Source organism: Taudactylus pleione, unplaced genomic scaffold (assembly GCF_031769625.1).
Source record: "Taudactylus pleione unplaced genomic scaffold, aTauple2 ptg000041l, whole genome shotgun sequence".
NCBI classification, from domain to species: Eukaryota; Metazoa; Chordata; class Amphibia; order Anura; family Myobatrachidae; genus Taudactylus; species Taudactylus pleione.
This window is the reverse complement of record NW_028284443.1, coordinates 57,102,738-57,115,737: the sequence shown is the minus strand read 5'-3', so window position 1 is coordinate 57,115,737 and position 13,000 is coordinate 57,102,738. Positions and strand designations below refer to the sequence as shown.

Genomic DNA, 13,000 nt, shown 5'->3' with positions numbered 1-13,000 from the left:
GGCTGAATGGCCTGGTGAAAGGGCTTCCCCTGCTGCCGCCCGCTGAGGACAGCAAATTTGGTGCACCCAAGTAAAGCCACAGTGAGTACACCTGCTGAAGGCTCCTAATGAGGCTGCGCAACAAGTTGAAACTTCCTATCTCTATAATGGCAGATTCGTGAGGTAATAGATTAAAAACTGTAACTCTCTCAATTACCTAAACCCCAAAACCACCTACACTGAAACAATAGCTACCTAATAAAACTTACCTTCTCAAATATCCCCCATAGAAAACAGCAAAACAGCAGAAAAGTGGTCCTAATTGAGACTGTGAGCAAAAACTGACAGTTGGAAATTTAGATTACTCCCAAATCCTAATTTTTATTTTTTTGGCCCGTTATTTTGGCATGCAGCACCAAGAGACAGTTCTACTCATCCACGCCAAATTTCAGCTCAGTACCTCCCACAGCTTTTGAGGTGTAGCTCCTTAAAAACACCTTGCCCCCCGCCCCTCACCCCACCCCCCCACTCGGTAGTTCTCTATGGGAGGATTCTGTTTTTTTAGATTCAGCCTTAATATAATATAAGGGAATGACTGTGCCCTTTATATATATATATATATATATATATATATATATACACACACACACCCACACACACTAGCTGGAGTACCCGGCGTTTCCTGGGATTGTAAGAATGTTTGTTTACACATCATCCTCCAACAAACCTCTCCTTAGGCAGGCCTCATTAAAAGTGTGACAAACTTCCCCATCCACAGTCCTAAGGTCTTCTAAGGAAGCAAACTTCGGAGATAGAAGCATTCAAAATTTGTCGGATGTACATGGTAAACATGGCCAAGAGCTTCTGTTGCTCTGATACCAGGATGACCATCTGCAGAGACTCCCTGTTTTCTGCGCATAATAACTTTTCGAGAAGCATTCCATGTATAATATTTTGGAAGCTCACAGTACAGCAGGGTCCTTGCAAAGTCATCATTTTGACACAGTTTGAAGAAAGGAGTCAATGTTGTTGTGTAATTTGGTATAGTCAGACAGCTGAGAAAGCTGGGAAAGCCTGCTAAAGCTCTCTTCGATAATAAACATTAAGATTATGTCAAAACATGACAACACAAAAGGCTCGCTCCGAGGCCCTACCCATATGCCGTGAGGCCCCACATTGAGCGTACAGCAAAAATTATGTTTTTTATTTAATTAAAAATGAACATTAATTAATTTTAAAAATTTTTACTTGCCTCGGCCGTGTTTTAATAGGCTCGTATGTAAAATTTCACGATCTTGGCTTGTAAACTGTGGATTTGTATAGAAAGACAGAAGGACAGAAATAGTATAAATAGTAGAGATAAAAAAGTTCTTAAATATCACCGCTGGTGGCAGCAGACAGTAGTACTGAGTGCAAGGCCCCACAATGAGCGTCCAGCAAAACTTGTGTTTTTTTAATTCATTAAAAACTAACAGTAATTAATTATGATTTCAAATTTTTTTAGTTGCCTCGGCCATGTTTTAATATGCTCGTATGTAAAATTTCATGATCTTGACTTGTAAACTGTGGATTTGTATAGAAAAACAGAAGGACAAATTTTCGCTTTTATATAGTAGATAGTAGAGATAGAAAAGAAAAAATAGTAGATAAGATAAATCTTTTTCTAATTCCGTACCTGACCTGTAGAGGGCGAATGCTATGGAAAAATTGTGTTTTTTAATTAATTAAAAATTAACAGTAATTAATTTAGATTTCAAATTTTTTTAGTTGCCTCTGCCGTGTTTTAATACGCTCGCATGTAAAATTTCATGGTCTTGGCTTGTAAACTGTGGATTTGTATAGAAAGACAGAAGGACAGAATGACAGAAGGACACAATTTCACTTATATATATAGTAGATGAATACACACACAATACATATATATTTATTATTTGTTACCAGTTATTTATATAGCGCACACAGCACAGGGAGAATATACAAACTCCGCACAGGTAGTCCTGTGGTGGGAATCGAACCCATGACCTCAGTGATGTGAGGCAGTAATGCCAACCATTACACCGTTGGTGCTGCTGTGTCCACGTTCCGGCACTCATGAATACTGGCCCAGGTGCCTTCCACCATAAGACTTGAAACCACAAGCCTCTGTAATATATACATCCAAAGGCAGCACTCCGGAAAAAAATTAACTCAAGAACACATAGCTCTGTGTAGCAATGTTTCAGCGCGTTTATTAGTGCTTTTGTCAAGCTTAATACAAATATTGAGAAACTTAACTAATCTTTATAACAAGACTCCCTCTCATTACGTGTCCGCTCCTCCTCGTGTGCGGCACCAACAAGTACTCATGTGATTGAATTTGTTAACCCAGATGTGACTATTAGCTTTCTTCTTGGGTTTGGTACTATTACTGGACAATTGGTCCAGAGGAATAGCCAATGCTTTGCATCTTGCATGTTCCAACTTTGCAGTTTTATATCCCCTCTGCCTAAACTTGAATTCAATTGTCTGATGCCCTCTTCACGGTCTTTAGCAATTCTCAATGCGCGTAAAATGGAGGACGGTTGGTATGCCTGCTAGGGCCGGAGAGTACTGGACTCCAGGTATAATGGAAGATGCCTGGAACTCTGGTTTGAACCAGGGGTGACTGGACTCCCGGTGTAATGGAGGACGGCTATAACTCCTGTTTGGACCGTGGGTAACTGGACTCCAGGTGTAATGGAGGATGGTTGGAATTCAGGTTTGTACCGGTAGGAGCTGGACTCCAGGTGTTATGGAGGACGGCTAGTATTCAGGCTAGGACTGGAGATTAACTGGACTCCAGTCATAATGAAGGATGGTTGAATGCACACAGCAGTGAATTATAAGAAAAAGTCAGCTGGAACGCTGTATGGAGCACAGTAGGGGAGCTCACTAGACTAAGCTAAGAGTCCTGTTGAACTGGCAACTAATTGCTGTAGCAGGATTCCTTTTATTAGGCAGCTGAATGCTGATTGGTGGAGACGGAGTCACGTGGGCAATCCAACATGGCCGTGCCCATGGACCGGGCACTTCTGTCTAACCCCACAGACGCCGGAGTAGACTGTGGGTGCCGGAGAGAAGATTCGGACAGAGCCAGCTGAAGAGGAGGGAGCCGCTGCCGCCCTATGTGAGTGCCAAGGACGCCGCGGGTGAGCGCCCGCAAAGGTAAGTACCGGGGTCTGGTTCTGGGGTCTCTGCGGGGACGTGTGACAGTACACCTTTTCCATGAGTGGCCCTTGGACACTCTTTGGGTTTTAGAGGAAATTTTGTATGAAACGCTTTGATAAGACGAGGAGTGTCACAGGGTGACGTGGAATTGGGCCCGGAGTGGAGTAGGATGGAGAAGGAGGTGGTGTAGTCTGATACTGGAAGGCAGCCGGTTGTAGCGGGGTATGACTCATGAAAAGGATGAGTGACAGGAAGCACGAAGGGCGAGATCTGGCCGAGGTAAGGCAGGGAAACTCAGCGGACCGGGGTCGGCCGGGCGATCAGCAGGTGGCGGGTCTCTGGAGGCGAGTGGATACTCGGGAGCTAGACTGATACCAGTAATGTGAGGGGTGCACTGGAACACACTGGAGCTGCAGCTCAAGTAGCAAGGGAGCACAGGGAACTAGCTCACAGCATACGCTGTGATAGACGTTGCACTGGCAACCAAATGACTTCTGGACAGCCCTTTAGTACCCTCAGGTAGCGCAGGATAGGTTACTAGCCTTCCCTGACCATGCTGCAAGCTGATTGGCCCAAGCAGACACCTGACCAAATCCAACATGGCCGCGCCCAGCAGTCTACAGAACGGCAGCGCTGTCAGTGTTACCCACTCTCACCTGCCTCCAGCTGGAGGTTCCCAGTCTGCGCTGACTCGCCGTACCCAGCGCCGCTCTCCAAGACCCCGCACCGCCACTGGAAGTCCCGCGCCACAGCGCCCGGAGGGGTGAGACCCGCGATCCAGGTAACCTCTCAGCCCTGGACATGACAAGGAGCATGGACATCAAAGGAATTAATCCAGATCCTCTCCTCCGGACCATACCCTTTCCAATCAATGAGATATTGAAGACGTTTAAAACGACAATGGGAATCTAGGATTCTTTCAATTTCAAATTCTTCACCCCGTTGAGTTTGAAAACCAAAAGTTTTGGGAAGGACTTTCTAAAATCTGTTTAGAATCAACGGCTTTAGAAGAGAGATGTGGAAGGAATTAGGAACAGGAAGGAATGGTGGCAGTTTCAACTTGTAGGCAATTGGATTTAGAACTTTGATTATTGGAATGGACCCATGTAACGTGGAGCCAGTTTCATTGAGGGAACTCGGAGTCTGAAATTACGAGTGGAGAGCCAAACCATATCTCCAGGTTGAAATCTTGGAACTGCTTGTCTTTTGCGATCAGCAAACCTCTTGTATCAGGCCGAGGCTTTGGTCATAGCGGAATGAACCTTTCTCCAAATGTCAGAGAACTGTTGGAGAGTTATCTTTGGCAGCGGGCACATCGAAACCTGGGAGTAGAGGAAACTCCAGAACTCGGGGATGTTGACCAAATACTGTGAAAAAAGGAGTTGATTTTGTAGAGGTATGGTAATGATTATTATGAGCGAATTCAGCCTATGGGAGAAGCTCATTCCAGTTGAGCTCTGAAGCTAGGGTTCGGAATTGAATGACATATTGGCCGACGGTCTTGCTGCCCTGATGGAGACATAGAATATCAGTTGATGCGGAAGTGGTTCTTCCTGGCTCATCGAAAATTCTACAATATGTTGCAACGAATTCAGGATAGTTAGAGAGCAAAGGATCCAATTTCTCCCAGAGGGGCGAGGCCCAATCGAGTGCTTGACCAGAGAGCAGAGAGATAATGTAGGCCACTCAGGTTTTGGCTGTCGCGAAGTTGGCGGGTTGAAGCTCAAAATTAATTTCGCATTTATACAGAAAACCTCTGCATAATTTGGGGTTGCCATCGAACTTGCTCAGAGGTGAAGACGAGCAGAAGGCGGTGCTGGAGGAGTAGGAGAAACAGCTGGAGAAGAAGCGGCTTGAGCGCCAACTGGAGCGGGATGTGACAGCAAGGCCTGAATGCTGTCCAAACGAGACGACATATCCTGAATGAATCGAATCAATTTTATCTGAGAGGTCTCTTGTCTCTCCAGATGAGATAGCACATCTTGAGAGGAATCCACCCCAGATTTGACCACTTGCCGAGTCCATCGGGCCAGTGCAAACTGTCACAGTTGAAGGATTGAGGCTGTGTTCCCGGACTGGGTCTTGGATCTGTTTGGTTAGACACAGGTGCTCTCTGAAGAAGGCTGGGTCTGATGAAGTTCCTGCGCATGAAGGAACAAATAGACAGGAGGATCCTATGAGTGGAACTTGAGGGACGACTGGTACTCCGGCTAGGACCGGAGAGTAACTGGACTCCAGGTATAATGGAGAACGGTTAGTATGCCGGCTAGGGCCGGAGAGTACTGGACTCCATGTATAATGGAGGACGGCTGGAACTCCAGTTTGAACCAGGGGTAACTGGACTCCAGATGTAATGGAGGACGGTTGAATGCACACAGCAATGAATTATAAGTAAAAGTCAGCTGGAACTCCGGTTTGGACCGGGGATAACTGGACTCCAGGTGTAATGGAGGATGGCTGGAACTCCGGTTTCGACTGGGGGGAGCTGGACTCCAGGTGTTATGGAGGACGGCTGGTATTCCGGCTAGGACCGGAGATTAACTGGATTCCAGGTATAATGGAGGACGGTTGAATGCACACAGCAATGGATTATAAGTAAAAGTCAGCTAGAACGCTGTATGGAGCACAGTAGGGAACTCACTAGACTAAGCTTAGAGTCCTGTTGCCCTGGCAACTAATTGCTGTAGCAGGAATTCTTTTATTAGGCTGCTGAATGCTGACTGGTGGAGGCATGTGGGCAATCCAACATGGCCGCGCCCATGGACCAGGCGCTGCCGTCTAACCCCACAGACGCCGGAGCCGGAGCAGACTGCGGGTGCCGGAGAGGAGATTCGGACAGAGCCAGCTGAAGAGGAGGGAGCCGCTGCCGCCCTATGTGAGTGCCGAGGATGCCACGGGTGAGCGCCCGCAAAGGTAAGTACCGGGGTCTGGTTCTGGGGTCTCTGCGGGGACGTTTGACAGTATAATGCTAAGTATAGACTTTACTGGCAGGTATTCCTTTCTTTATTTCTATATACCTCCTAATTTGTTTTAAGCATGCAGCATTGATCTTTAAAAACACGGCAGAGCTAGGGAATCGCTGTGTGTTATATGTACCCTAGGATAGGTCTATCAACTGATATATATATACACAGGTATTTTGGACACGTCTGTTGCCTGGTCACTAGCTGGCGTGTGTGCGTGTATGTGTGTGTGTTAGGGGGTTGAGTTGTGCTGTTCTATTCCTGACCCCCCCCCCCTGTATTTCTCCACCTGTTTTATCCTGTCTTCTTCTGCTGGTATTTCTCTCCCTTCCCGTACCCCAATTTCCATGTTTCTCTTCCTTGTCTCCCTCTCTATCTACCCTCTTTGCCCAATATCTGTCTTCCTGTTACACTGTCCAGAGGCTTCTCTGGGCAAAGTACTGTAGCACTGAGAGTGATGAGAGGGGCACTGTTCCCCAAGTCCTGCCAACTGCTGGTTACCACACAGGTGCAGTACGCATAATGAAAAGGCATGATGAAGAGGCCAAAGTTTTCCAGCCAATGGGAGAAGATAATGATTCCCATGTTGTATATTTGAATGGTAGCAGGGTCATGTTTTGAGAGCCACAGGCTATTGCGGGGGCACACGTGATGGACAGGCATGCACCTCCCTTTAACTCTCGCCACCAAGGGGCCTTGGTGTGTATGGCTTCCAGCGCACCTGCTATAGATACAGACCATACACGATTACATATATTTATTTTTTATTTATTAACAGTTTTTTATATGATGCACACAATTTACCCAGCACTTTACAGAGAATAATTGGGCATTCACATCAATCCCTACCCCAGTGGAGCTTACAATCGATACGCACACATATACACTAGGGTTAATCTTATTTCATAATCCAGGTAATTTACCAGTAAGTTTTTAAAGTTGATTTATCTTGAACTGGGTTCACCATAATCGGATCTGCAATATTCTGGGGTCACAGGGATAGGGATATATAGTGAAGGGGGACCATGTTCCTAGCACTACAGGTGCTTCCTGGCCTAGCTCCTGCATCACTGTTGCTAATATCTTGGTGGTTTAGGGTGATAGTTATAAAGACAGAGTTTCCCACTCTGACCTTACCTGTTCTGCTGACCTTGGTGGGCACAGAGAGGTACCATCTGCGTCTGCCCTTTCCTGCAGGGCTCAGTGCTGCTCCCCTGCTCACCTAGTGGTGAATCGCCTCTTGCCTCTTGCAAAAGCTCCCTTACCGCTAGTTTCCTTTCTTCCTTCTGCCTCTTCTTCCAGCACGGCGGTGTCAACGCTTCTTTAGGAGCTGTTCTATGCTCCCCCTCTGCCATCATACTGACGTGATGCCAGCTAAAAAAAAGCTGGGGCGATGTGGGCAGAGCAAAGGCATGTATCCCTGCAGCCACTCCTGATTGGCTGCGGTCTGTGGCTCGCGTTCAGCGTCAAATTTCAAAACTCGAAGCTGCTACGCCATTGCCAACGGGACACATCTCTACAGTGCTGCTCTTGTAATGCCCTTGCCCCCTGCCATGACTGTCCCTGGTTGCACCCCCTGCCCCAACTCCCCCCTCTGTAGCTAGGTCGCCCTAGAGAAATGAGAAATGCCTCATGGGATAGGACATTTTTGCTGAGAGGGGAGGATGTCAGGTTTAGGATATGCTGGGAAATATCCGGCTTGTATCTTGTAGATAAAAACAATTATTTAATCTTGTATTAACCAGTTTAAGATACTTTTGAGGTGTACCATTTGCTGCTCATTGGCTGTAAAGATTTAAGGAGGGGGGCAGAGGTGGCTAAATGTGTCTCTTGGAGGGCCGCAACAGATGTGTCCTCACTCGTTTTTGCTGCAGTCCCGCCAAACAGCCCCTCTCATTGCGCCCGGTCCCGTGAGACTCTGCTAGCGCCGGGAGTCTTTTTGTGTCTTGTTTTGCCTAAAATGCATCTAAGGGCCTGATTCATTACGGATCACAACTACGATTGCAATAGCGATTATGCACGCAGTCTCACTGCGATAGTATGCTAATTCATTGTGATCGCTATGCCGTCGCAGCACAACATAAGGATGCTCACTTTACCTTACACACAGCTGTAATCCTTAGCAAGACTGTGAAACCATCGGTACTATCGAGTACCATCGCAGCCTCATGCACACTTGCACAAGCTCTGACCTTACTCAGGAATTGCTAACTCGTCGCACACTATGAGGCCTCAGGCTGCTTAAGGCATCGCAGTGGATAATTTATGCACGCCCATGCAAGGGTGTTCAAACGCACTGCGTTTTGCCAACCACCCCCACTGTCACCTCCCACAAACGGCACTTCCTGCCAATCACTCTGCAATGGGTCTGAGTAGTAACTGCGATCACAGACCTGATTGCAGTGGCCGGTTTGCGCACTGCAATGCATACGCAAAATGCAACAATTGGCCGATTGCATGTGTAATCGCAGTTGCGATCAGGCCCTAAGTTGCAATGCGATGTGACTAGTATACACCAGGAGACTGTGCTGATAGTCACACAAATATACAAGTGTCACATATCAAATTAATCAGCACAGTCTGCTGATGCGTCCTAGCTGCATCACATTGCGTATTAAACGCATTTTCGGCGCTAGCAGTGTTGCATGGGACTCGGCAACTCATTCACATCAAGCATATCGCGCTGCTTGGTGTATTGAGGCTAGATTAGCAAGAACACATCTATATGTTTGGCTTCTGTGCATAAAAGCACACTGCATGGTGAAGTGATGATATCTGGTTTGGGCGACTACGGCTATCCGTATCAATACCTATTAGACTTATTTGAATTATTTGTAATACTTCTGCTTTTATAGCAATACGTAATTTATAAGATGATGTTTCATATTCTGTCCATGGCCTATTGTTTCTCTTCCAAGTGATATGTTTTGTCTGGTTGATGGATTATTATCATGAATATAGCATATACAGTACATGATCTTGTGGCTTTGTGATACCAAATACCTAGAGCTGATTCATTGTCTGGATTAGTTCATTGTCAGGATTTCTATGTCAATTAAACTATTATCTCAATGTTAAAGGCTTTCACCTTCCTTCCAAGGAAGAGGATTGCCTTTATAATCACTGACATTGACATGCTCACATTACATACATGCGAGAAATGCATATTTAAGAGAGGGGCTAACCCACCTACTTTAAATATATTCTAGAGTCTTTAACACAATTTCCAAACGTAAAACAAAGAGAACTGCAATCTTTCTGCGTTTACTTTGCTAAGCATTACTGATTGGAACTTGATCCGTCTCTTCCATCACCTTCCACTGGGAAGAGGGCAATTTGTAAAGCTGGGTACACACACACTGACAGATACATTGGCCGATCAATTGATCGGCCAATGTATATGCTACCCGTCGAGCAGTGTGTATCCACGATATGTCAGTGAACGCCGGCGTTCACCGATATATATCGCATTGGCTGTGCTGCACAGCCGATAGACAGATATGTCTGCAAGTGTGTACGGGCGGTCGGCAGAACACGACCCCGCCCGCTGGGACACGCCCCTTGGTCGCCGGGACCTGCGGGCACTGATGGTTGTTCAGTGTGTACGAACAACCATCATCTGCAGATATATCTGTATAGTGTGTACCCAGCTTAAGCTCTTCTCAGCAGACTGTTGAACATGCAATTGGCCAGTTAATACTTAATACTCTAACCTTGTTAGGGACTGGCTTTTCTTTCCCTTCCCCATAATCTGCTCCAGTAGCTACCAAGCATCTGCTTACACAAATGAGGCAAGTTAGGGCCTGTTTCAGAGGGATGGGGTCAATATCCCGAACGCTGGGATTCCGGTTGTCAGAATGCCGACGCCCGAGGCCCAAAAGCCAATAATCATCACTCTTTGCAACTCGGATAAATCGCCACTTTTACTCATGACAGCATCGAGTGATATGTGTGCAAACAGCCTATCACACATCTTATATACCCACCAAGCCAGCACACAGCACGTGACGTACTGCACTGGCTATACGCTGCCGACGTCAAATGTACAAAGGTGGTCATAATAATGTGACTTGACTGTGTATAAAAGCATCCAGGTCCAGATGATTAACAATCTGCTATTATAAACATTTAATCTTAGAACTAATACACCATTTATAACAACACTCCACGTATGTGTACGCAGGATATCTTGTTGTCATTAGTTTTGTTCATTCTAAAGCCCTGAAAGGACCATATTATGATTCAGAGTTATAGGGCCCAGGTCTACACTTTTTTCATTCCAAGTTCTATTGTGCTTCATATACAGACTCAGGAGCACTCAGAGTGTTGCATATTAACTTAATCAGCACAATCTGCAAGTGCGTCCTAGTCACGTTAGCAGAGTAGCACAGGACCTGGCGGCTTACTCACGCTAGGCAAGTTATGCTGCATGGCGTATTGAGGCTAGGTTTATGAGGAGCAGTGGCTGATTTTTCCTAGAGGGCTGCAGAAGTCCACCACTTCAGTGAGCCAGTTGCAGCCTGTGACTGCACTGGCTACACTGTGGCTGTCGGTGGCTTCCTATTGGAAGTGGTACCTGCCAGTCACACACAGGACAGGGAGCCCCAGGGGAAGGTGCAGTGGCGTAACTAGGGTATTTGGAGCCCAGGGCAAATTTGAAAATGGAGGCCCCCCCTATGTGCAGGCGCGCGGGGCAAAAAAATTGGCGTGGCCACTGAAAAATGGGGTGTGTCAACATGACACACACCCCTTTCTTGTCACTGGGAACATTTCTTTCCATTTGCACCTTAATGCAGTGCCCCTTGTACAGTCCCCCCCCTATGCAGTGCCCCTAGTAGTGGTCCCCCTTATGCAGGCCCCGATTAGTTCCCCTTATAAAGGCCCCCAATAGTGGTCCCCCATATGCAGTGCCTCTTACACAGTGCCCCCTGTAGTGATCCCTCATATGCAGGCCCCCAGTAGTTCCCCTTATACAGTGCCCCCAGTAGTGATCCCTCATATGCAGGCCCCCAGTAGTGATCCCCCATATACAGTGCCCCTTATACAGTGCCCCCAGTAGTTGTCCCCCTTATGCAGTGCCCCCTGTAGTGGTTCTCCCTTTTCAGTGCCCCCTGTAGTGGACCCCCCTGTGCAGTGCCCCCAGTAGTGAGCCCCTTATATAGTGCACCCAGTAGTAGTCCCTCCTATACAGTGCCCATTATATAGTTCCCCAGTAGGAGTCCCCCTTGATGCAGTGCCCCCTGTAGTAGTCCCCAGTAGTGGTCCCCCACAATGCAGTGCCCACAGTAGTATCCCCCCCCCAGTTGTAGTCCCCAGTAGTGGTCCCCCACGACGCAGTGCCCACAGTAGTATCCCCCCCAGTAGTGGTCCCCCCCTGAAGCAGTGCCCCCAGTAGTATTCCCCCCCAGTAGTATCCCCCCAGTAGCGGTCCCCCCCCCGAGGCAGTGCCCCAGTAGTATCCCCCCCAGTAGTTGTCCCCAGTAGTGGTCCCCCCCCGAAGCAGTGCCCCCAGTAGTATCCTCCACCCAGTAGTAGTCCCCAGTACTGGTCCCCCCCACCTGAAGCAGTGCCCACAGTAGTATCCCCTCCAGTAGTGCCCCCAGTAGCAGTCCCCTTCTTTGTAATAGAGCGCGCCGCCCCCCACCCCCGAAATACACACTGAAATTAAACAAAAGAAAAATACTTACCTGTATCCACACTCCTGCTCCCGCCGCCATCCGCACGTCCATCCTCCCGGGCCGGGCCGCTCTGCATTATGGGAGAGACGTCATGACATTTCTCCCATTACCACTGCAGGAGCCGGACGGAAGCCCGGCTCTTGCAGAGGGCGCGCAGCAGTCAATGAGAGTCTATCTGACTCTCATTGGCTGCTGATTCACGCACACATCGCTGCCGCTCGGCAGTGATGTGTGTGCAGCAGCAGCAGCCAATGAGAGTCTGTCTGACTCTCATTGGCTGCTGATTAACACACACATCACCGCCAGTGCTGAGCCCGCCTGCCACCCTCCTCCTGGCGCTATTGGGCAAGCGCTCAGGGGGAGGGAAGGGGCTCAGCTGTTCAGCACAGGACCGGCGCTGGAAGCCTAGCGCCAGTCCTGTGTAAATGTGTAGCGCTGACCGCACTCACTGCGGTCTGCGCTACACTAGCTAACTAAGGTGGGCTAGTACCGTGGCCGGCGGCGCCCCGCTCGCCCTGCCCTAGTTACGCCACTGGGAAGGTGTCTCCTCCCCCTGGGACTGCCAGTCTGGACAGCGATTAGCAGACAGCGGATTACCACTGCTCTGCCGTTTGGGCAGTCCTACACAGCATCTAGGGGCAGCAGCCGATGCAGTCCCTAGATGCCGGTGTTATGCACATGTGCTGTGCCACCGCCACTGGTGCGCATGTGCCGGTCCAAGCACCTCGCAGATCCATCTGCACAGGACCCGGCCGAAAGAGGTTCATGAAAGAGGGTAGGAGACACATAAGTATTTAAATGGCAGGTGCACTTTCACCAGGAAGTTCTTATTCAACGTAATAGTTGCTTAGCAAGTAAATTTATCTAAAAATGTATCTAAACATTAATCAAAAAATCAAGAACACATTACTCTCAAGTTATATTCAAATTATTCACCTTTACTTTAAATACCAAAATGTAGGTGTTTTATGTGTCCATGCACTAATAAATAATATACATATAACAAAAGAACAATAAAAACTGTGAATAAGTGTCATTACCTGCAGGAAGTCCAAAAATGTAAAAGGCAACAAGTCATCCAGGTGTCCAACGTCTTTAGAAAAACGGTTCAGAATCCTTCCTAAGATAAAAAATAAAACAAATATATATATCCATATACTGTTTATTTGGTTGAGCAAAAGCAAAAATGACAAA

The 13,000-nt window shown here is 47.5% G+C and overlaps 1 protein-coding gene across 4 annotated transcripts in view; it reads right to left on the bottom strand.

Moving 5' to 3' along the window:
- The window catches only part of ABCC4 (ATP binding cassette subfamily C member 4 (PEL blood group)), a 392,497-nt gene that overhangs the window by 144,870 nt on the left and 234,627 nt on the right, over positions 1–13,000 (bottom strand). For all 4 annotated transcript variants that reach the window (XM_088458987.1, XM_088458994.1, XM_088458999.1 and 1 more), the window contains one exon: positions 12,847–12,926. In XM_088458987.1, the coding sequence (XP_088315113.1) occupies positions 12,847–12,926 (80 nt within the window). The remainder of the gene's footprint in view (positions 1–12,846; positions 12,927–13,000) is intronic.